A 25,327-nucleotide genomic window follows, 5' to 3' on the forward strand; every position below is an offset into this window, starting at 1 on the left:
CTGGGTTCAGGGACCTCTGATTAGCAAAGTTGGCATAAATCTTTTCAATTTTATCATGGAAGTATACCGCTAATGAGTCAAATAGTTCTTGTGATTCCAGCGGGGCTTTTCTGCAAGCTTTGGGGGATACAAAGTCCTTCACTATGGTGAACAGGGCTTTAGAAGAGTTACTAGCCTGGTCAATTTGGTTATGATAAAAGTTTGCCTGGGTGATTTAATGTTCTGATTGTATTTGGACAGGGCCGATTTATACGTCTGTCTATCTAGGGTATTTTTGCTAATGCTCCATCGTCTCTCCAAAGTCTTGCACTTGGATTTTTCAATTTTAAGCTCCTGAGTGTACCAGGGGGCTTATTGACGCTGTTGTGCAGGACAACATTTTTTGGGGGGGACTATGGAGTTGAAAGCGGTCACTAGGGCAGAATTGAAACCTACCAGCAACATAGATGGCTCAGGAATAGCTTGAGCGTTTTCTGCTGGAAATGGGCAAAATACCTTTTTTAAAGGATTCGAGGGATAGGTTATTCCAGGGTCTCTGTAGCTCCATAATTCGACTCGATTTCCCTATTGAGGGCTCACTGACCTGGGTTTCGATAGGAAACAAGACCATGGAATGGTCGGTCCATGTTAAAGGGAAGGGAGCGTTGCATGTCAAATGGTCAATATTAGTGAAGATCATTTCCAAGGCGTGCCCCGCTCGGTGGGTGGGACCCAAGACCCTTTGGGAAAGACCCATCCAATTAAGGCTAGTTATGAGCTTTCTCACGTCCGGTATAAAGCTGTCCTCGCAGTGGAAGTTGAAATCCCCCAGCAAAATAAAGTTGCTGGAGGCTAAGACTTGCAAGGCTCTCTGTTCGGTCAGAGTGTTAGAAAAGCTGGCTCTAGATCCCGGTGGGCGGTAAATCAGGGCTCCATTCCAGCTATCAGTAGGTGACCTAATGATATAAAAAATGCCCAATTCTAGGCTATCACAAGTTAAGGTAGAAGTCCATTTCACCGTAAGGCTTTCTTTAAAAGCTATGGCAATACCACCCGCGATTTTACCTTCCCTGTCTAAATGAATGAATTTGTAGCCATCAGGGATGGCTAAATTATTCTGAGGGTGGTTAGTGGGATTTAACCAGGTTTCGGTGAGAAAGCAGAGCACTGAATGAGTCCTAATCAGGTCCCAAATTTCGAATGGGTGTTTGGCTAGTGATCTAACATTACACAGAATGTACCTCGGGCTGGAGCTCTCTAGGACGGGTTCGTTATTAAAAGATAGTGGGCTGGCCATAGTGAGATCTTTTTGAAAGGAACAACACCTACATGCTACTGGCCCATCCAGCGAAGTGGGAAACTTGCTGGGGCAGCAGATGGTGGGTGAGGAGTTGATATGTTCCCTCAATCTAATATTTTGCAGAACATTGGGCGAATAAGTCAGTCTAGTTTGGGGGGAGGCATAAGCTCTGATTTGGGCAGCACCTCCAGCCCCTGGCCCCGGTCGGGCGCAGACGGGCCTACCTTTGGCGCACCCGCCCGCTGTGCGTACACTTAACAGCTGACATTTATGCAGGGAGGGCAAAAGAACTAGCCCGCTACCTGCTTGATAGCCCCAAGATGGCGGCCACTTCAGGTTACAACCTCCAATTCGGCGAGTTACCCCTCCTGACAGCGCCTAATCGGCTGTATAATGGGTAAGTGAGGAATCTGGTGCAGTTTAAAAAAATATAACAGATGCAAGTTAAAAATGGGCGCGGATGCAGGTACAGAAAGTTCTAAGACTCCCGGCTTCTGCCTCCGGAGACAACTAAGATTTAGCCTCAAACATTGTACTAATAGTATACTGTTTGGTGTTGAATGATTTATGGCGGGAGGAGGTAGTCTGTGATTTTTCCTCTATTCCCCTAGGAAGCACCGGATTGCCTCTTTGGCCTTTTTGCTATTACATTGGGTTAAGATGCTCATTACTGGCCAGGCCCAAGTCATCCTATTGGTACCGGATTAGAAACAGAGTGCATGATATCTAGGGCTTCTGGGCTTGAGCATCTGTCTTCCGATCAGAATGCCCCTCCGTAAAAGATCTGCTGTCATGGCAATGGTGTAGGGCCCTGCACTGACTACCCTGTCTCCAACTTCATGCTTGTAGATTAAGCAGGGACAGCTAAACATCTTCAATCTTCCACCGGAGGTGGTTGATGTCATCTTGGCTATCGCCGAAAACTGAATCCGCCAGTCGTTGGGACGCATTTTTGGTTTGATACTGGACACAACAGACTTCCTTTAGGCTAGGTTGTCTAATATTTTGTTGATTATTCTTTCCCTCGCCTGACAAGAATTTGCTTCTGGGATAGTTAAAGGGTATCCCTCTGCTCTTTTGGCCTTCCTGCTGTTGCCGGAACAGCTCTCATTGTTTAACTCACCTTTTGTGATACTTTTTTCTTAAAGGACTCCACCCTTTGTTTCCTCCTTCTTCCTTTGTTATACTGCAGTGGGATCTTAACCTGTTCCGCACATATTTGATGTGTACTCCTTAGGAGCCGCTGTACAGCTGTCCTTTGTGTCTTCTCACCCTCAAGCCAATATTCCTCATTGCCCTAACATAGGAGCGGCAGGTAAGTGATTTCAAAGCTCTTTGTGTTGACCTGCCATATACCTCCTTCTTCCCTGACAAACTGGTTCTGTGAACTCTGCCACCCTGCCTTCCAAAAGTAGTGACACCATTCTATGTTACGTCTCCTCGATGCACTCTGTAGGAATTTCTTCTGCGTTTTTCAATAAAAGTCAGTATCTTTGATTATAACATTCTTATCTTTGTCTTATAAGTAATATCCATGCTTCATATTATTATCTTCAAGTATCGCTAAAAACGTGCTATACTTGGTTGCTTTCAGATATTAAGTTCCCTGATGAAGGGCAGGTGCCCGAAATGCATTGAGCAGACATGAAGAGAATGTTTAACATGTTATGAAGATAATAATATGAAGCATGGATATTACGTATAAGAAATAAAGACAAGAATGTTCTAATCAAAGATACTGACTTCTATTGAAAAACGCAGAAAAAATCCCAACAGAGTGCATCGAGGAGACGTTACTCCTAAGGGAAACAGCGCAATTGTACATTTACATACCCTCCGCCCAGGAGGGTTTACCTCGATGGCACCACAGACCTCATAAATTAACTTTGATTTCACCATACAGTTAAACTCGAGTGCGATTTCCACACTCCGTCTACTGGATCTTAACCATTCTATGTTAGTCAGACCATCACCTATTGGCGTTTCTATGCTCCGCCTCATTCCTTTAAGGGGAGACTTCATTGCCTGGACCCCAGAAAAGTGCAGAGATTTTACATCAGTCGTGCCAGTGTGGAAAGTGAGCCCATAATTCTAACGATGCCCAGGCTGCTGGCGCAAACCGCCTCTCAGTTCCCATTCTGAATAATTACCAAAATAAAGAGACGGGCGCTGGGAGCAGGAATCAAGAACAGAGTTTATTACTCATGAGGAGAGCATGTCATTTCGGACACGAAACACAGTGTCTTTCGGGAGGTGCTCTAACAAGTGAGCATGAGACTCCGGCTTTTATACATTTGCAGAACGTTTGATGATGCAATCGGGTCAATGTGTCGCAAAAGGGAAACATTCCTATAATCCTCGTGATGATCCTATTCCACATACATTCACAATGGGGACCCTTGACCTGCTGATAAGAGGGGAGGGCAATCATGCAGCTGAGTGTGTCGTAGGATGTGTGCGCCTGATCATGGCCCAGGGGGTGGGGTGGCTAGGCATACAATAAGGGCAGTAAATGGTATCTCCTGGCTTAGGCGATGGCCTCGGACATGTGTGGTCAGCCGGACTCGGGGGAAGGGGTCATCAAAGGAGTGGTATTCATGCCTGCGTGGACAATCGAGCGCGGAGGGAGGGCTCGTCAATAGAGGGGCATTCATGGAAGGGAAGGAGGTGCTGGTCAGGCGCGGCCGTGACTCTCAAGGACAAGGCTTTGCGAAAGAAGAGGGTTTATGACTTGTTCATGTGAGGAGAGGGAGGGGGGAGGACGGGGTGCGTGCAGGGCCAGAGCCGCGCAGAGAGAGAGGGAGAGAGAGAGATCTTACGACCTGTACATGGGGGAACAGGGGCAGTCAGATACAATTGGGGGGGGGCCGTGTCAGCTGAGGCGAAGGATGCTTCTTCGAGAGGGGAATGGAGAAGGCCTGGGTCAAGCAGGAGGGTTACCTTTCACATCAGGGTCGCGCAAAGGGAGCGGGTTTCATGGCCTACACATGAGAGAGGGGGTGCAAGATACGCGCAGGAGGGAAGCTGGGGATTCCAATGGGTAAAAAGGCCATGGTGCCTAGAATGGCTGTACATATGCATAGGGGTACGGGTTCTTACTGGCAGGGTGATACGGTCAATAATTTACAGTATCCATGGTGCCCACAGGGAGAGGAGTGGGAGAAGAAGTGAAATGAATGCTGTCTATGTACATCGAATTTGTCAGATTTCACAGTCGCCCCTTTTTACATAGCAGCAATCATTTTTACAGCTGATGACATTACGGGCAGGCAAGCATCGATGACGAATTAGCACTTTGTTGATACTAACATGTGGCGTACAATCATAGACAGTTAAGGTGAAGGGAAGAATGCAGTACATACGAAATTACATTTTCGGTGTGTTCCTAACAGTTAAACGCATTACATAGCACAAGGCTTTCTGACTTAAAAAATGTGACCAATGAACAGTTTTGACCAGGCAGTTGAGAGCGGAATTCAGTCCAATGCACAGTATTTCTTCGTCACAGTGTCTTTTTATCAGCGAGCCATCACTGGTAGGCTCTAATCCGGGTACTTTCGGTGGCGCTGTTGAGCACCGGCGATGGAGCTACGGGTCCAGCTCGGTTCCATCCTCACGCGTTGCAGGGTGCGGTCAGTCCTCTGCTGTTAGACCACAGTCCTGTTCCCTAAACAGTCCATTTGGCGGTGCCTTATGCTCGGCACCTAGAGTTCTATGGCAACACCCTCTTCCCATAAAATTGCAGTTCTTTCCTTTGGCAAAAAGTCACGTGGGAAGGTGGGTGGATGTCGTTCAAACAGTCAATGGGAGAAAGAGTAAGCGGAGTTGGGTCAGAGTTCCTGGGACACACAAAAGGGACCAAGGGAGCAAAGGATAACAAGCAGGCAGGCCCATCAATCGGGCCCAAAGAAGGGGGACGGAGACTCCAGGCACACGTGGGTTAGCAGACGGAGGGCTTCAGGGCAGCCCGTCATGTTTCATTTTCCACGTCGAAAGTGCTGTCTCGTCCGTATCTTGTTGCTCTGCAGCTCCACCTTCGGTCGAGGTCACACGTGTCCCAAGATCTGTAGCCAGGCTGTACGTCACATCCGACCCATCTCCTTCGGTGATCGTGCATCTTTGAATGAGTACAAGACAGTGTTTTAGAGAAATGGCAGAAGAAGATATCTACGCATGTGAATTCCTCCCTCAATTTTTCGCATTTGAGTTCTTATGGTCATTGGTCACAGTCAGAGGTCTATTACCAAGCAGTGCATGTGTCAGCATTCCTACTGGGTTTATGGCAGGTATATTCATTGTCCTATTTATAACTTATGCGAGGATAAATGACATTTCCATCAACTGTGCGTTATATTGCATTCAATATTACAGAGCATTTCCCTTCAGGACTTGGCTAACATTTTCAGACAGGGCGGGGATGCTATCGTCGAGAATCGGGCAAAACAAGATATCCTCAAGGGTCAGCAGCTACCCATGGTCATTATGTTTATACCGGGGACAACGGAAGCGGTTCTATCAAAAAGTGGGGCGGGGATGCTTCAGGCGCTTGCGCTTGGGTGCAAAGACATAGGATGCCATTGACATACAGTTCCCCTAGAAATGGCCTGATTTGGGGGACTTTAGTCGTCTTACCTGTCCTTTCCTTCTTAGCCAATTCAAGTTCATTCATTTTTGCAGAAAGGAGAGGCAGTAACATGGCAAGATACAGTCATTTTAGTTTTGGTCAATTTCGCTGAACACCTTCGTGTTCAAATACGTATCAAATCGGGGTGGTGCCGGTGGGGCACAATTTTACCAAAAAGATGGACAGAAAATAGGGAGGCTCTCAAAGAGAGTGAGAGTCGTCCGCAGTCTAAACGAGCCATTCGGTACACGTATGACATGTAAGGAGAGAGAGAGAAAGAAGGGTGGAGAGAGAGACGTGTACGAAAATAGGTCATTTAGTGCGTTCACAACACGGAACAGCAAAAGGTCAGGTAACATGCAGATATAGACAGAGGGGAGACATATATTCGTACGTTACACACACACAAACTCAGACGGGGAAGACGGCACATGTATTACACATAGACAAGACATTCACAACAAGACGGGAAACAATTGTTAGTCCACAACATCTGCTTTTTATATATATATCCTACATATCTTTACTATCCTATTTATCTACGTGCTTAGCTCTTTCTGCCTTTCCCCCCTTTTTCTTCTCGTTTGTCACGCCTGTGAGCGTTCCCAATTACCAATACTCACACCTCCGTTGGCTGATCGGAAATTAACCTGGTCATGCTAGTTACCCATGGTTGGATCTTAAACCATTTTTCTGTTCCCTCCTGTGGTGGGAAGTTCTCCAGGCTGAGGCAACGGCAAGTATTGATCGGGAAAACAGTCGGACAGCTTGGCTATATCTGCAAGAGTGTGAGAAAGGGAGTAGTGCATTTTGAACATCGGCGACATTTCTAACTTCCTAGACGGGTGGCGCCGTGGCAACCCTTATACGTACAATTTTCTTTTTGTCCTTTCCCTACCTAGTCAAAACGTCCAGTCATTTCATCTAACGCGTTTTTTCTTAGTCAATTTTATTTTTGTCACTCAGTACCTGTCCAGTCTCTATGTCAGTCCATCCTCTCAGTCGCTATGTCCTAAGGAAGAACAGTCATGTTAAGTCTACGTCTTTTCTTTTAAGAACCTATCGTTATAAAGACTTCACACATATTCCCTCTTTTCCCTTTTTCGTCGGTGGTCTGACCGTCGCTCTTCCACACTTCAGCCGACGTTCCAACGTGACCTGCAGAAGGGAGGGAAAAGAAGGGGTGGGGGTGGCAGCATTCAAAGTACATCAGCATGTAGTAGCCCGAAAATGCTTTTACTTACCACATACTCGACCCATTTTCACGTACCGCCTTTCTTTACCATCTCGGCGTTTAAGCCCAGATTTGACCAGAGAGGTCAGACAGATAATCGTTGACGATCTGTGCGACATGAGCTACTTGGTCGTAACCTCTTTTGATCGGGTACAAGGGTGGCGGCCAGGTGGCATTTCTGTGGTGTCCTTTCAGGGCTTCTAAAGCACCTTTCCGGCTGCCTGTCACACATAGTGTGGCTGCTAAATATCGGGTCCTTTTTAACCTTTAACCTTCATCATACTTTCTCGTTGCTCATAGTAGTAATTCATTCAAAACTCATTAACGCAATCCGCTACAATGATGCTTTCGTTTCCAAAATACCTTTAATAAAAGAGGGTTGACACATAAATACAGGCCTACAACCCGGTGGGCTAGCCACGGAGCAGATTGGAACTGTGCATGGGAAGAACGAAGCTAGTGGCAGTTCATTGTATAAAGTGCGGCGGTGCAATAAAATCATATTAAACTTTCCTACAGAGCAAGCATGATGCATGTCAGTAATTCATCTTAAATACGTTCATAAATACATCGTCCAATGATCATTCATTTATACCAATTCATTTCCCAACTCATAAACAGTACCCACCCTTAAGTCAATTCATTGTTTAAGCACATACTCAATACCCTTCATATTTACTTTCATTATCCAAACGTTATATATATCTCGGTGCAAAAAGGTTGCGCGATCAGGGTGCAACAAAGTTCATTAAAAACGTCACATTTTGCGTCGGTGCCATTTTGGGTGGGGTCAGGCGAGTTCTAGCATAGTCAGAGTGTCTCTAGTCTCGCAAGGTTGGCCCAGAACTTTCCATTGGCAGTTCAGAAAGTCTCGTGCAATGTGATTAACAGTCTAACAATATGGACCATGAGTCAAAGAGTGGGGAGGGCGGCAACAATTTTCCTACCGGGTCATTCTGGTGTTCCTCCGGAACTGAACAAGCTTGTGCCGTGGCGGTATCTTAGCCATTTCCGATCCGAGTCTGGTGCCGGCAGGAGCAGCACCGCTGTCGTGGTTCCCAGCAAAGGGGACGGGGGCACCCATGCAGGGGGTCGGGGGCCCCCCGGCTCTTATAGAATCTTCAAGGTCGAGGAGAGGCGATATGGAGCGTGTGCCCGTCCTGGGCAGAGGACCTCTTTTTGATGTTGACCCTTAAGCGAAGAGGGTTGGGGTGTCGCTGGAAGCCTCCACCTGGAGGGAGGTGGGGGAGGGCCGTTCGCGGCACCTCCCCCTTCCAGCGACCCTGCGCCGTTCCCCGGCTCCATAGTTTTCGACACCGGCCATGCCAGCCATTGATGATGGGGGGGGGGGGTGGTCGGCGGCTGAGGCAAGACAGCCCCCCCCCCCCCTCCCTTTTTGACATGTGACGGGACTACCTGATTCTCCAGGGAGCTTGAAATGTGGCGGGACTGCCTGTCCCTATGCAAGCGGCGGCGAATTTGGCATGTGGCGGGACTATCTGATCTGCCGCCGTTCTTGCCTTGGCTTCGGCTCTGGACCAGCAGATGATGGCATGCGGCGAATTTGAAATGTGGCGGGACTACTTGATTCGCTGTCGTTTCGCCTTGGCTCCGGCCCTCAACAGGAGCCGGATCGGGTGAGAGAGAGGGGTGGTCGGCGGCCGAGGCAAGACAGCCCCCTCTCTCCCCGCGGCCTGCAGGGCGGCAGAAGGGAGAAGACGGAGAGGTCCTTGTCATCCTTTTTGGACCGCCTGCCCAACATCGTCTCCTTCTGACCGTGGGCAGGCGAGTCCCTCGTGCCTCCAGGCCTCGCCTTCCGGATGGGCGTAACCGCGGGCCTGTTGCACTTCGGGAGCTTCCGGAATGGGGGTAGGTACCTATTGAGTTGTTTCTATTTCATGTGACCGTTATTTGGGCGGGGCGGGCAATGAGGCAGACATGTTGGGAACAGGAACAGGCAGAGAAGCCTAGCTACCTCGTGGCTATGTTCTGATATCGAATCGTTTCGCCATTTTACATTTCTTATCACGAACTACTTCTAATGTTTCTTATTTTTGGTGAAGTCAAAAGCTCATCAGGGGGTTACTGACTTAGCCTGATTTCTTTTTATTTTTCTTTCTCTTCCTTAGCGTGTTTCGAGCTAAAGCTTTCTGTTAGTAGGGAACGGTGATCACTTCATATTTTTATGTGTCCTTTTCACTAGGGGGGTACATCTGGACGGACCAGACGAGTCCCCTCCAATAAATGGTCCGGGGTGGAACGAGATTATCGATCAAAAAGGGGAACATATATTCCTTCATTAGGGTATCATCCTGGACAGACCGAGCGATGTACTTCCACTTACTAGGGTAGCCTCCTGGACGGACCAGTCGGTCTATTTCTATTAAATGGCCCATGAGTAGAGAGCATATGTCCTCCATAAGAGTAGTCTCCTGGGCGGACCATGCGAGCTACCCCACAATAACCAACCAGTGGGGAGTGGGTAGGACTGACGAATTCACAAAGGGGCATAACCTACCCTTTTCTACTTGCAAAGACTAGACAGAGTGTTTCTATTTTACGTTGTTTGCAAATAGAAAATACCTCAAACGAAACAATTCCTGGAACAACAATGTCCAGGCAACCAACCAATCAGTGGGGAGAAAAACAGGCATGACGGATTACAACGGGGACAAATGTCTGCATTACCTGCCCTTCGCTATCCATAAAGGGAACAGAATATTCCTATTCATCTCTGTTTGTGGACAGGGAAGATCTCAAAGAGCAACAATCGATTATTAATCGACTTCAAACAATTCAGTGGGGAGAAAAGTAGGCATGACGGATTACAACGGGGACAAAAGTCTGCATTACCTACCCTTCTCTATCTGCAAAGAGGGACGACGTTCCTATTCGCCGCTGTTTGCAAACAGAGAATGTCTCGTTCTCACAAGAGAACCAATATGTCAAGTAGCCCTCAAAGCTAAATGAACCAATACCAACCAATACAATATCAGTATACAAATACCGATTTCAATACAAACAATCAATCAATCAGGTGGACAGGGCCACCCTACCAATCAGGTGTAAAAACACCCTACTTAATCTTACCCGGACCGGACCATACGGACAGTTCCTCGACTCCTTCCTCCAGCGCCCGATCGTTCTCTTACTCCATGTAGCATTCCTGTGGGATTCCAGTCAGGACAAAAGGTCACTCAAGAGAGGTCCGTTCAGAATTGGTGAAGTTCTGTCGATCGGCAGCCGGGCTAGGGCCCTCTCAAGGCAGGCATACCCCGATCATTTTAGACGTTCACTTTTTCGTCTGGATCTCTCTTACCGAACCTCATGTCACTGATGGACCCCGCGTTGGGACGCCAATTGTGGAAAGTGAGCCCATAATTCTAACGATGCCCAGGCTGCTGGCGCAAACCGCCTCTCAGTTCCCATTCTGAATAATTACCAAAATAAAGAGACGGGCGCTGGGAGCAGGAATCAAGAACAGAGTTTATTACTCATGAGGAGAGCATGTCATTTCGGACACGAAACACAGTGTCTTTCGGGAGGTGCTCTAACAAGTGAGCATGAGACTCCGGCTTTTATACATTTGCAGAACGTTTGATGATGCAATCGGGTCAATGTGTCGCAAAAGGGAAACATTCCTATAATCCTCGTGATGATCCTATTCCACATACATTCACAATGGGGACCCTTGACCTGCTGATAAGAGGGGAGGGCAATCATGCAGCTGAGTGTGTCGTAGGATGTGTGCGCCTGATCATGGCCCAGGGGGTGGGGTGGCTAGGCATACAATAAGGGCAGTAAATGGTATCTCCTGGCTTAGGCGATGGCCTCGGACATGTGTGGTCAGCCGGACTCGGGGGAAGGGGTCATCAAAGGAGTGGTATTCATGCCTGCGTGGACAATCGAGCGCGGAGGGAGGGCTCGTCAATAGAGGGGCATTCATGGAAGGGAAGGAGGTGCTGGTCAGGCGCGGCCGTGACTCTCAAGGACAAGGCTTTGCGAAAGAAGAGGGTTTATGACTTGTTCATGTGAGGAGAGGGAGGGGGGAGGACGGGGTGCGTGCAGGGCCAGAGCCGCGCAGAGAGAGAGGGAGAGAGAGAGATCTTACGACCTGTACATGGGGGAACAGGGGCAGTCAGATACAATTGGGGGGGGGCCGTGTCAGCTGAGGCGAAGGATGCTTCTTCGAGAGGGGAATGGAGAAGGCCTGGGTCAAGCAGGAGGGTTACCTTTCACATCAGGGTCGCGCAAAGGGAGCGGGTTTCATGGCCTACACATGAGAGAGGGGGTGCAAGATACGCGCAGGAGGGAAGCTGGGGATTCCAATGGGTAAAAAGGCCATGGTGCCTAGAATGGCTGTACATATGCATAGGGGTACGGGTTCTTACTGGCAGGGTGATACGGTCAATAATTTACAGTATCCATGGTGCCCACAGGGAGAGGAGTGGGAGAAGAAGTGAAATGAATGCTGTCTATGTACATCGAATTTGTCAGATTTCACACCAGAGAACACCGAGTGGACGAGCAGCTCTTTATTCAGTTTGTGGGTGTGAAGAAGGGTAGAACTGTCCAGAAAAGGACCATATCTGTGTGGATCGTGCTCTGCATCGAGATCTGCTGTGCTTTGGTCAAGAAGCAGTCTATGGAAGAGTAAAGGGCTCATTCCACCAGAGCACGGCTGCTACCACTGCTTTGGCTTGCTGGGCTCCAATCCTACACATCTGCCTGACAGCAGTGTGAGTGTCCCTCTATACATTCACAAAGACTTACTCTATCATGACCGCCAGGTACACCGATGGGCATTTCAGCAACTTGGTTCTACAGTACTTCTTGGTTTGAGCCACTTCACCGACCCAGTATTGCCTTGGTATTTATTCAGAAAGGTGAGGAATCTGTAGTTCGGTGTCTCTAGCAGAAGAAAAGCTACTGCTCTATCTGGCAGCGAGACTAACTAACTGCAGTTTCCTTGCTCTGTCGATTTAAAAAGATTCCTGGTTTAGGAATCTGCACACTGTTCAAAGCCAATTTGATGCTGGGGCTCTGCTTCTGGGGGAGCAGACAGTCTCTAAAGCAAATGATGTCCGCACTCGGGAGTGGTGCCTATATTGGCTCTCATGCCATTTCCGGAGTGGAACAGTGCTCATGGGTACTGCTAAAACGTTTCCGGATTCAGTCTGACGCCTGGGAAAGTATTTAAAAGGTTATGAATCTGCAGTCAGATAGTCTTTACCAGAAAGCGCGTTATCATAGGTAAGTAGCCTGTTCTTGTCTTCGTGATATGCCCAGCTTGGGTTTTCTAGGGACAAGCTTTTTCTGTGTGCGGCTTGCTTTCTACAGCAGAATCTGGACTTGTCTGCCAAAAGCAGTTTATTAATCACTTCAAACTACTAGACAACCCAATCACAAGTCTTGCTATTAGAGTCAGGAAATGGGAGCGCATGGACTCCCACCTTTCATTTTGTTTGTTGGAGCTCAATGCATTACTTGATAAAATGTCTCCTAGCAAACATCTCGTCTTCTCAAACATTAAGCTCTTTATTTCCAGCCCCCTCCCTCATTCATCAAATCACTATTTGTAGATGTCACACTGAATAATTAAAACTCTCGCGTTGGCTTTATCTTTCTGCAACTCTGTCAAGTTTACTCCTCTCATCCGGGAGCTCGGTGCTAAAAAAATTGTTAGGACCTGTTTGGTAATCTGATTTTCCATTGGAAAAAAATCACTTTACTATCTAAAAACTCAAGTGCTTTTGCACTACATAGCACATTTATCCATCAATGAAAAAACTATTTATTTTCGATGAGTGATATATTCCCATTGTCATATCCTTGTTTTCCCCACAGTAAGGAGATTGAAAAAATAAAAGATGAGCTTTCATTACAACGGATGAAAGCATTAGCTGAAAGCCAGCGGGTCCTGGAACTTGAAAGAAAACTGTTTACTAATGAGAGGCACCTTAAACTTTGCCAGAGTGAAAACATGAAACTGCGAATCAATTTGGATGAGGTGAAAATGAAATACGAGCCTGACGGTAAGCTGTACTGGTCTTTAGAATGTAAGCGTAATTGTTATGTGAAGTCCAGTGAACTCATTCATTTTTATCCAATTTTCACTGTAAATGAACCCTCGAGCCCTTTCGTGCTTACCTTTACAGTGCCTGTTAACTGGGGCCAGATTGGATAAATCGTAATGTGTAAAAAGCCCCACGTATTGCTATCGAGGTGCAGATGGGAAAGTAGTTCAGCCAGTCATTTCGTAGAGTGAGCTGACGTGATCATGGCATATCTCCTTTGCCTCCAAACAAGCCCCCTCACAGTAATGTCTGCTAGAACCTGCATTGTTTTTAAGCTAGATACCAAATCTGCTGGCTGTCATCTTGGGCAATGCACATACCTTGTAAATGGGTGTTTGGCACTTGCACTTTACTGCAAAGTGTTGTTTGAATCCCCCATTTTTTGTGGGCTAAAACCTGTTCGATTTCCATTGCTACCTGAGTTTTGGAAAACACATCCCTCTGCGGAAAAAGGACGTGTATCGTAAGCCCCTCCCTTTGGGATACACACATTTGTAGGAGAGACATTTTAGGAGAATAGACCTGTCGGAGACCATGCAAGGCTTGTAAGGGCCATACCCGTTTCCCAGACCCTACCCCCAAAAAAACTCTCTCTCTCTCTCCCCGCCCTCTATCTCTATCCCCCTTTCTCCCTCTCCAGTGGGTTAAGGTGAGCAAACCCCCAACAATACAAGGATCACCATTGTCATGATTGCAAGTCAAATGCTACCAAAGGTAAAAAATAATAATACGAAAACACCAAACATTATGATTCATTAGCAAAATCCTTTCTTACCTTTGTTCTCAGATCTGTTGAGCAACGTAAAACTTTCACACACACATCTTAGTTAGTACAGCCTGTGCGACTATTGTGAGACAGGCAAGGGACTTGGATCGTACAGTTAGTCTTCCTCCTCTTATGGCAAATATGAGGTTATGTAGCATTATGCCTGATTAGTATTGCTGCCTATCATCAACGACATGGTAACCGTTTGCTGGGTGAGCGCATTCTAACCTGTTAATGACGTAGTCTCCTAGAGATCTTTTGCAAAGCAGAGGGGCAAGGCAACCATTTTCACTGGAGGGTTTGTTCAGAAACACAGCATAGTAGCGGTTAATGACTCCTGACAGCAATGCCCCTTATCTTCTAGCTATGCACAATTTTTATAAAAATGTCTCTACAAGAATAGCATGGATTAATCATACGGCATCAGCATGATGTCATGCATACACGTTTGGGGCCTATTGATCGGTAATAAGATAAGTACTTGATGCACTATACCCTACCTTTTAGATCATAATGTATTATTTAATGATATGAATGATGTACTCCTTAACATCCCTCCCCAGTGTTGTAAACCACACCACAGATTGCCAAAACGTATTTATTAGGTATACATTGGAAAGGGGCTATTAAAAACAAGTTCTTTGATAGTGTCGTTTTCTCTAGACCTCGTTCAAATGTCTCCTTCCTGAAGAAACGTAGGCTTTCTTATTTGCGTTCTTGAACAGAGACGGAAACGCTGCACTTGTGCTGTGTGGCTAGCCACATCCCTTTAATATTGGTAGGGCGCCCAGTGAGTATCGCAGAAGCACTCAGTTGAATTGTACAACTTTCTATTGGTGTATTATTTAATTAAAATAATTGCAGTAAGAGATTGTCATTGAATAATTTAAAATAAATGGCACACAAGTCTACAAATGAACTAAAGTTACTCTACTCAAGGAAGATGACAGAACATCATTTCTTTTAGTTGAGTTCATGAATGCTATTAATGGTTGTGGGATGTGATGTGGTCTAGAGATGTTTCTTGCTGACTTTAGGGTCAGAGTTGCAACCCCAGCTTTGATACTTATGAATCTGAGCAACACCAGTGGAGACATTGTTTCTGAAGGTCTGTGATGCTGTGGTATACCGTGAAAGGGGTGAAGCAGCGTATATTTTCTAGCTCATATGGATGTTGCTGACACAGCAGGACTCAAGTTTAATCTCACTCCTGATCTTGGCAGCTATCTGTTATTTCTGCTTAAGCAGGATGAAGATTCCTGTAGGAGGCTGGCCTAGTATATTGTGCTCACTTGTGCTGCACTAATTCAGACAACCCTTTTGATGATTTTAATGGTCTTAGACTGCCTTAAACTTTCTAACTGGTAGCTGTGGAGAGCCGCCTTCAGGCTTAGTCCAGGAGGTGTGTTAAGCAGGTCATTTTACCAGTACTTAATCGTATGGTATAGGTTAAGTGAAAAAGAACCACACAGTGTAGTTATAAAAAAATATGTATTAACTAATTGCATTATCTCCTACCCGATAATACTTTGGAAATAGAACATCTAAGTATCACAAATACACAGTGGTCTCCAGGGGAGAACTGACCATGTACTGAAATAGTGGAATGCAAGCCACGACTTATGTCAGGGCTGGACCCAGAAGATGTAGAAGAGTCGGGGACATCCATGCATCTCAAGAAACTGGGTTCCCATTTCTGGGCTTACCTGTGCCATATCTGGAGGCTTCCTTTTCCCTTGACCGTACATGTTTACTGCCTTCTCATGATCTCGGTCCTTAAGCCTGTATCTCTGACCGCTTCTCACTTCTGGGGCTTCCAGGTCTAGGTGTTCCAGGTGAGGAGGCCTTTACTAGTGCCCCCAGACTCTGAACCTTACACGATTTGCAGAGTAAACGGGGTGTTCTTCAATAACAACTCCTCAGTAAAGTGGTGCAACACAATCCTACACATTCCAAGTATTTTCTCTTTACACAGAATTCATTGTATCTGGTTCTTCAAACTGTATGATATACATTCCTACGTTTTCTATGGAAAAGGTTCAATATAGTGGTTTTAAAAAAAATAAAATAAAAGAAAGAGTACACACGTTTGCTTGACACGTTTTTATTTCTCGTTTCTTCTTTTCTACGCAGATAATAGTGGAGGGGGTTGTTTTCATAACGAGTCGTTCATGTTTATGTGAACGAAAAATGTTTTTCTTTTCCAGAAATGGCAAAACTGCGCACTCTGAAAAGGAAACAAGAGATTCTTCCAGTTGACACGGATTCTGCCTCTGGTGCAATTGATGGTGTATTAGTTGACGAAAATTCTACGAAGCTTTCTGTAAATATGGGCGAGAAAAATGTGCTTATGAAAGATTTTGGTGAAAACCTTATTGGAACATGTTCAGAACAATGCGTTTCTGTGGAAGGATCAGTAAACTTGCTGACTCCTAAAGAAGACCACTTAGTCACTGAGAATCCAGCAAAGGAACGGAAGCGAGTGAGAATTGTGGACGACAGAAGTGATGTACCAGCTTTAAATGAAAGTAACAGGTGTGAAAACTCCAAAATACCTGCTTCTCCAAGGTCAGTGTCTGCTCCCGTCTGTGCTCAAGGAATTGAGGAAAGATCATCTATCTTCTTTCGTTGCATGAGCTGTGCTATTCGTTTCTTTATCTTTTTTCTGAGTTTTACATGCAATGCAGTTTCTCAAATCCGCATGCCAACGCTTAAATTCCCCAGACCCTTCAAAAGACTCAAGTAACTGCATGCAACAAGAGAACACTGAACTTCCCATTTTAATGAAACTGCAGGGTTTCCAAATCAACTAGTTTTCTTCTTTACTATTGAAGCCGCAATGTTGCTTTATGCTGAATGACTGACTGTCTCTTTGGTCTACTGCTGGATGGGATATGGTTTTTCAATTTTTCTCTTCCTCTCTGGTTTATTTTCATTTCTTATAATGAAAAATGTAAATTCACCCATGTTATTATGTGCACACTGAAACCCCCCAAGGCCATGCCACATTAGCAGGGGCCGGTATAAATGTCATATCATTCATAACATGCCATTTGCTGAACTCAAGCTGTGGTGCAGGATTGAACCTTTTGAGCCATTACGACCTTTGCATTGCTCTCTGTCAGTTGTAAGAACAAAATGGCATGGCGTGAGGATACAGTTGGAAAAAAACGTAGCTTAAAAGTGGATGTCAACGTACTAAGGCAAGCTATTCACTTTGCCTATGTTGACAACAGATGCAACTTGTGATCTCTGAAAGTGGTGGTGGTAATACTTGCCAGGGGTTCAAATGATTGTTTTCAAACTTTGCCTCGGGTTCCCTCGCACACGAATCTGTGCATATACTCACACTCACTTTCTCATCCTCAAATGCACTTGCACACACTCATACATTCACTGACACTCGCTCACAACTACTGGTTTACAGGGGCTCTGATTTTAAATTCTGGGGTACAGGTGTTCTGCTTTAATAGTGCAGCAGTTGCACCAGGGCATTTGTGCCGTGGTTCAACTGCACCTGTCTGTACCATTGATAGCCAATGCTTACTCGCTGCCACTTCCTCTCATAGTCGGTCTTCTTACTCACTTGTTCTACCTCACTAACAGTGCTTTTCTCACTCCCACGTTTTCCCTTATTCATACCTACTCTCTCTCACTCATTGAGTCTCACTGTTTCATTTTGATTGACTTTCTCAAACACATTAAACTAACACAGTCACTCATTCTCATTCTCAATCACTCAAACACAATTTCAGCCTCACATCCACAGAGAAATGGCACGTTTTTTATTTTTATTTACCTTTCTTCTTGTTGTGACAACTCGGAGGCTCCATGGAAGTAGCACGGCAAGGAATCCGGTGCTGGGCAAGGGCACCAGCAGCCCATGATTCTTAACAAAGAGCCAGACAGCGCAGCTGGGCCGGCTTTCAGGGGAAGTCCCACCTCAAGCCTTCTCTCAGCTTTTTGTTAAGACTAGAAACTGGGGGGCCAGCCACTGCTGTTCTGTGCAGCTCCTCAATGGCCTCGGGGATGCACTGATGTGCACCCTGACCAACCCATTATAGCACATAGCCTTTGCTGCCTGAGACATGCCCAGTATGTGTGCTTAATAAAATTGAGTGTGCCTGTGTTAGGGGATTGTAGTTGATCTAAGCCCCTCCCCTCACATGCACAGTCCAGACATCCTACACAATGCTGTGTTTCTAAACACTTTGAAGCTGGATCATCACTCAGCCCACTCCTACCCCTCCAGCCATAGGAGAGGCTGAGAGGGCTGACCTTCACACTGCTTAGTTCATGCAAACAAAAAATTGTGTTTTCATATACGCTGTTGAATTAAATTATAAGTGCAATAATCTGATTTAGCAGTGGCTCCTAGGGCTCATAGGTGGCAGAGCCCCTGGTTTACAATATTGGTTCTTTGAGGCATCCTTTCTTTTTAACTTGGTGTTTTTTTAAACAGACTGCTTAGTTTTACCTGTATTCAAGCTTGCTTTAATGCAGCTTGCCAGTGAGGTATGTCAACCCATCACCTTTTCTTTGAAGGTACAATGTTATGTATTTTGCCACCACAAAGGTATTATTATATGCCTGAGACCCCTTAGAAGAGTCCTTTCCTCTCCCAACTAAAGCATCATCTTATGAACGCTGATGATACAACTTTGCAAAGACCAAGTATAGCTTATTGGGAGTGGCTGAGACAGGTCACGATCAGTCTCTAAAGCATTCCGACTGTAGTGTATGCATGTCATTCAAGGGAAGACATATCTGATATTACCGGAGAGTCAGGAAAACAGTAATATCCCTACAGGTGTGTTGTTCTGTTGTATGGAAAATATTGGCACATTTTAAAAACCCATGGCAGTCTAAGAATTAGAGGAGTGCCTTTATGGCAGGGTTGGCAAAGGTTCCCTCAACCCGATCTATCCCTGAAACTTTCTCTAAGAGAGTGCCACAAAATGCTCTCATACACATATATTATTTGCTGCAGTAATTCGGATCCCTGATGCTACGCCAGACCATTGAGTATTGGAAAGTTTCAGAAGATTCTGTCAGTGGCAGGCATGTCACCCGCATTCTACTCAGCTTTCTGTACCCTGTTTGGATAGGGTCATATGAGCTGGTTTCACAGACTTGCTCCATTCAGTATGGTACTAGTTTTAAAACGTTATCCAGGAATGCATTTGGCTCCCAATTCGGCCCTGAAACCCCCATTATACCCGTCTCTTGGCGAGATCAGACTAAAAACAATAATATCACTTACATGACTGAGGCTATGTTCTCACTATTACTCTAACTGAACCTGCCAGGGGCACCGTTTCTTAGTAGAAAGTGTACAAGGCAAATTCTGGTCTAGAGTTCTGTAGTTGCCTTTGGTTGTAAGCTTTAAACTTCCGTTTGACACATGTAGAGCCTTCTTTTTACTGTTAGAGGTTTTTATTGTAACAACTCAGTCACACTTCTATACATTATTTTATACTGTTTATTTCTTCGTTTTCTATGTCAGACATTTCTACTGATGTTTTATCTGTGTACCGCTTTTATGGCCTATGGCCGAAATAAAGTTCATTGACTGACTGACTGTGGAAATTGTGGAAGTATAAATGTTGTCTTGGACAACATTTTGGCTGTAGACATACTGTGATTCCTGACCATGTTGAAGTTGATATTTGGTGGTGTATGGAAAATTAAACAGCTGCTTAACAGTTAATTTAATTTAAATGATCACTATGCCACGGAGATTTTGGCAGATTTTGATACCAATGGGTATGTTCTTTTTGCCACTGGTGATGTTTTTCCGCTCCCCTAGTAAGTCAGTAATTTAGCATAAATTGAGCGAACGTTGTTGCTCTCATGATTTGGTGAACGTAAAATTGAGCAATATCTGGCCTTTTCTGTGCTGTGAGAATGCCACCATATATTGGTTTCATGCATTGACCTCTTTACTCAATTTTTTCACTGTTTAGGTCTGACGTTAGCCAAGACATTCTCATCTTCTAGAAAGAAAAAAAAAAAAAAAATATATATATATATATATATATATATATATATATATATATATATATATATATATATATATATATATATATATATATATATATATATATATATATATATATATATATATATATATATATATATATATATATATATATATATATATATATATATATATATATATATATATATATATATATATATATATATATATATATATATATATATATATATATATATATATATATACACACACACACATATATCTATAGTTAGGACCTAGTTTCCATAGGAACTCCACAACATTCTATTGGGAATAACTTGAGCCGGTTGATGAATCTTCGCTAATTTCTCAACGAAGATGGCCTGCTCCGCTTCGCTCCTACCATGCAAGTTTTGGGGGGATTCGTCAAGCGGGGGCGAGAAAAAAGGGGGGGTCCCAAAACGTGTTTCCCCATGTTAATTTCCATAGGACGATTAGAAACTGCTACAGCCCGAACCGCTGAACGGAATTACACCAAATTTTGCAAAATGGTAGAGTCTGATTCGCAGATCGCCCTTTTGTTTAAATGGTGTAAATCCCTCCAGTAGATGTTGAGAAATTCGAATTTGAAAAAATGTATATATCTATAAGCGCGCACCGTACGCGTACGTGCGCGGACCTTCGCGTGCGGGAGCTGCATGCTGATTGGCTACCAATGTCTGTCAACACTCCAAAAGAGAAATTGTTGGCAGCCATCTTGTGCCTCGGTAGACTGAGGCACAGGAAAGCAGAAAAACAAACATGTAGAACTCAAAAAAGGGGCAGGGTAGAAGCACTCTGACTCCCTAGGCCTGCTCAGGGGGTCAGGGTGATGTCACTGACCATGTCATGAATGATCTAATATGCGACATCATCAGCAGTGGATTGGGGGTGCGCGAAATATAGTTAGTACAAATAACTATATAGGAGCAATTTCAATGGTTTTGTATGAGTGAAATCTCCAGCTAACTATAACACCCCTAAAACTTATAGTTTTTTGAGTGTTTTTCAAAGGTTTTTTAAATGCTAATTCCTAACTATATAAGGCCTGAAACCTATGTTTTTTTCAGTGAAAAAAATAAAATATATATATATATATATATATATATATAGTGGCTTTGTCAACTCCCTTCATCCAGTGGTCTGTTGCAGTGTCATGTGCCTGTTGTTCCTCCCACCACAACATACAGCATTGGGTAATTGATCAGTCCACTTCTTCCATTGGTTCCTTTGTATTAGTGAGACATTCTGCCCATGCGGTGTTGTCAGTTGCACAGAAAATAGTCCCCTTAACCGCCAGGAACTGGTGAAGAAATGTGTCCGTAAGAAAAAAAAAAAGCCTTTTTATAAAAAAAATTAGTATTTTACGGAGGCTTGGATGCTTCCCAGACACTACCCGTCTCTCGCTGCTGATTGCAGTGTGCCAACTTGACTGGCTTTTAAAATCATCCATACCAATCACTGCAACAATTACAGACCAAATGAGCAATATAGGGACATGCAGGAGTACTTTAGGGTGAATGGTAGTGGTAAAGACTGAGTGCGAAGGAGACTTGCTGGATAATGTAAAGAGCAGAAAATAAGTTAAAAGGTAAGGGTCATTTGTCAAAATATTAGCTACAAAAGATACTGACCTGCAACAGTATAGAATCCAATATATCGAACTTAGTGGAATATAGATATTCCATATCTACTTACCTAAATGATATTGAGCAGGTAGACATCTTGTTGCCGGTATTGTTGCACGTCCATATTTCAAAGTCTATATTTTGGCACATCTCCAAAATTGATACGAATTGACAGATGGAGGAAGTGACATAACACTGTGAAATGGATAGAAAGCACGAAGATGAAGAGAGGAAGATAGTACAATTATTTCTTGGGAGTGGAAGACGGAGGAGGGAGAGGTAAAAAGTGAGAGCAAAGCAAGTGATGATTAGAAAGTGGAAGAAAGTTTAACGATTGAAGGCACAAGGAAGACCTTGATGAAAAGTAAGAGGAAGTAGAGAGCAAGGGTTGAGAAGAGGGCGAAAGTGAAAGCCATGAGATGTCATCTTTCAGAAAGCTCCTGATGACTAGACTGTGCCATCATACATGTGAACAGTGAAAACCCACTGGAGGGTACCCATAGACCCAGTTGAAACTTGTGTGAATAGTGTTAAGCATACAACAATATCTCAACAGGTAATATTCATAGACAATTATATGAAATATGCACAAAAATTGCAGAAAGGAGGAAGCAAGGTGACCTCAATAGTTCTTTGAAAAATACAAGGAGCCATCTGTTTTTCGAAAAATTGAAACAAGGCAAAAAAAAACAGCAAAAAACGGCGCAAAGAAAATATACATTCATGTCAATGGTTACAGAATTGCAAAGATTCGGATAAGTATGTTATATATTTATTTATTTTATTTAAATCCATGACGTAAAAATAAAGTTTGCAGTTCATTAGAAGAATATATATAAAAGCTGATCAAGGGTAAGAAAAAGACAGATAATACATCCAAAGGATTAAAACAGACAAATATTACATGATTTTAGATAGATATATCACAGATGGTTTTAAAAATGAATATTCAATCTTTCATATGTTCAACCATAGGGCCCCATATCTGCATACCCAGCTTCCGTCTACGTGACCCTTTAAGAGAATATAAACTATATTCAAGATTAAAGATAGCATGAAATCGAACTCTCCACAGCTCAAGAGTAGGAGCTTCCTTCTGCTACCACATCGAGGCTATACAAAGCCTAGCCAAAGCCGTTGCTAAAAAGATCAAATAACGAAATTTGTGTGCCTGGTGCCCCACCATTGCGCCATCTCTAGCAGCATTGTTTGGGCCGTAATATTTATATCTAAACCGGTTATCTCAAGAAGAAAATTCTCAATATCCCCCAGAAGGTTAATCAAGTGCCCACATGAATTAAAGATATGTACAATATCTACCACCTCTGCTCCGCAGCGAAAACATTTCCCATCGTTAATCCTGCCCAATTCAAGCATTTCAGCGGGAGTTCCCTGCAAAATCAATAGATTGTTCTACTCGGAGACGCTGACACCCCAACCTATTATCCCACTTAGGATTTTTGGCATCTAGATCATCCCTCTGTGTGTCAAGTAGGAGATTGTATAAAACACCAATACAGGCTTTGCTTCTAATAGCATCAATAAGCGGATTCCGCTCTATAACTCGCTGTCTTTCACAGAGATAATCTCGGATTTGTAAGAACGTTAAAAATTCTGTCTTAGGCAAATGGTATTTATCTCCCAGAATAGCATAAGATGCCAAGCTCCCAATGATATAAAAATTGCCTATTTGTAAAAGCTCTTTACTACTCCATCTATCAACAGTCATAGCCCAAAAAACAGCCAGCAGTAAGACCAAAGCAGATGTGGGAGTATAATAGCAGACCCCCTCAATTTGAAAGCATCTCTGTATCGCCTTCCACACCTTAAAAACAGTAATTAAAACATTGAACCGGGTGTTTTTTATAGGAACTAAATAGAGGCATCTTAAAGCAAGCATTGAAAATGCAATAGGGCTCGCATTAGGAAAGTTAGAGCTATTGGTCTTATAAATGATTTTTTTTTATTTGTGTTATTTTTTAAAATAGCTAAATTAATAGCTTTGTCATTTACAATGCCAATAGTTATAACTTTCACAAATGTGACACCTATAGCATTTGTAATGCAACATGTTTTGTATTTACGTGACTTAGATGTATTGATATTACAAATAAGGAAAAAAAGAAAGAAAAATGGACCAACAAAAGAAGAAACTGGTATGAAGAGAAAATGCAAATCAGGAAAAGGACAGAAGAATGAAAACAAAACTTTAAAAAAAGCTTGAAACAAAGGGCAAGAAAATAAGAGACAAGAGTATGATGAAATGGAGAGCTAGAGGGGTCGGGTGAGCACAGAACGAAGGTAGGAATGATTAACCGTCAGCACCAACAGTGGACAAGCGATTGTGAAAATTGTGCTCTGAAAACAGGACAGATACAGCCGTGGGCCACAGTGCAGAAGCGCAGTTAAAGCTTAACGTGAGAGAAGTACCGACACACTTTGCACCGGTGAAACTAGACACGAGATTGGGAGTGGGGCTGGGCTGGGCGGTGCTGCTCTGCACATCATGGAAAACAACAGTTTATCATGGCGGGGGAGGAAAAGGCAGACTGCGGGAAGAGGGCAGGGAGGGAGACAGCTGTTCGTAAAAGGTGGAGACAGAAAGAGGAGACCGTGAGAAGAAAAGGCGGGCAGAGACAGGAGAATGATGTGAGCGAGGGGAATGGTGATAGATATCAGGGCGACGGGAGGGAGAGGGCGCGAGGGAAGGGACTGCGGGTCACGAGAGCTTTCTGTGCCGGGGAGGAAGAGGAGATAAAGGAAGAGGGAGGAGATAAGACAGAGAGCAGCAGGGGGAGGGAATGGGATGGAGAGATGTGGGAGGAAAGAAAAAGAAGGAAAGCCGATGGAGGGAGGGGTAGAGAGGGAAGCAAAGAAATGTGGCTGGCGAGAGGGGGAGGGGACAGAGATAATAAGGAGCTAAAGTGTGTATTAAAGTAGGGACAGAGTCCGGATACTGTAGAAAAAAAAGCTCTTGGCATTGCTGTGGGGAGGGGGGAGGAGAAATGTGAGAAAGCTGCCATGTTAAACAAGCATCAGAGAGCATAAAAGGAGACCCGGCCTGGCGGCTGTGAGACTGAAAGTACGGCCGGCCGGCTGTGAATAATTAGGGGATGAGAAATGCGCTGGGAGGAGAAATGCAGAGCGCACGCTGAGAAGCTTGTGGGAGGGAGGCTGGGCTGTCTTTGATGTGGTAATGCCAGGCAGGCAGGCGGCTGGTGGCATTGTGCACGCGCTTTTTAGGTCTTACGCTTGCGCAATGACCTAAAAAGCGCACATGCACTGCATGGAATCGCCAGTGGTTAAACTCTGAATAAGCCACTATAGAGCTTCGCCAGCTATGCGCAAGCGCATCAGCTGGCGAGCCCTAAAAACTGTTATTGGCATCAGCAACCAATAACATCTGATAGATGAACGGAGCTTCAGCAATATTGCTGAATTCCTCTCCGGCCACACTAAGATTCGCATATTTTGAATGCTACAGGCATAATAAAACTGTGTAAAATCCGGGACTGCCCAACCCCCTATCTCCAGAGGTAGTGTCATAAGACGCATAGCTCCGGGGTTTCCCTTGGACCCATAAAAATGTAGCACAGATTGATTGAAGTTGTTGCAGCTGGCCTCGGGTGAGTTCTAATGGGACTGATGTAAAATAATATAAAACCTTACGTAGAATAATCATTTTAAGGGCATTGCACCT

The 25,327-nt window shown here is 44.4% G+C and overlaps 1 protein-coding gene across 2 annotated transcripts in view; it reads left to right on the forward strand.

Moving 5' to 3' along the window:
- The window catches only part of SPDL1 (spindle apparatus coiled-coil protein 1), a 387,177-nt gene that overhangs the window by 317,262 nt on the left and 44,588 nt on the right, over positions 1 to 25,327 (forward strand). For both annotated transcript variants that reach the window (XM_086931423.1, XM_086931422.1), the window contains exons 10-11: positions 12,985 to 13,172; positions 16,188 to 16,548. In XM_086931423.1, coding sequence (XP_086787549.1) covers positions 12,985 to 13,172; positions 16,188 to 16,548 — 549 coding nt within the window. The remainder of the gene's footprint in view (positions 1 to 12,984; positions 13,173 to 16,187; positions 16,549 to 25,327) is intronic.

Source organism: Lissotriton vulgaris, chromosome 7 (assembly GCF_964263255.1).
Source record: "Lissotriton vulgaris chromosome 7, aLisVul1.2, whole genome shotgun sequence".
NCBI classification, from domain to species: domain Eukaryota; kingdom Metazoa; phylum Chordata; class Amphibia; order Caudata; family Salamandridae; genus Lissotriton; species Lissotriton vulgaris.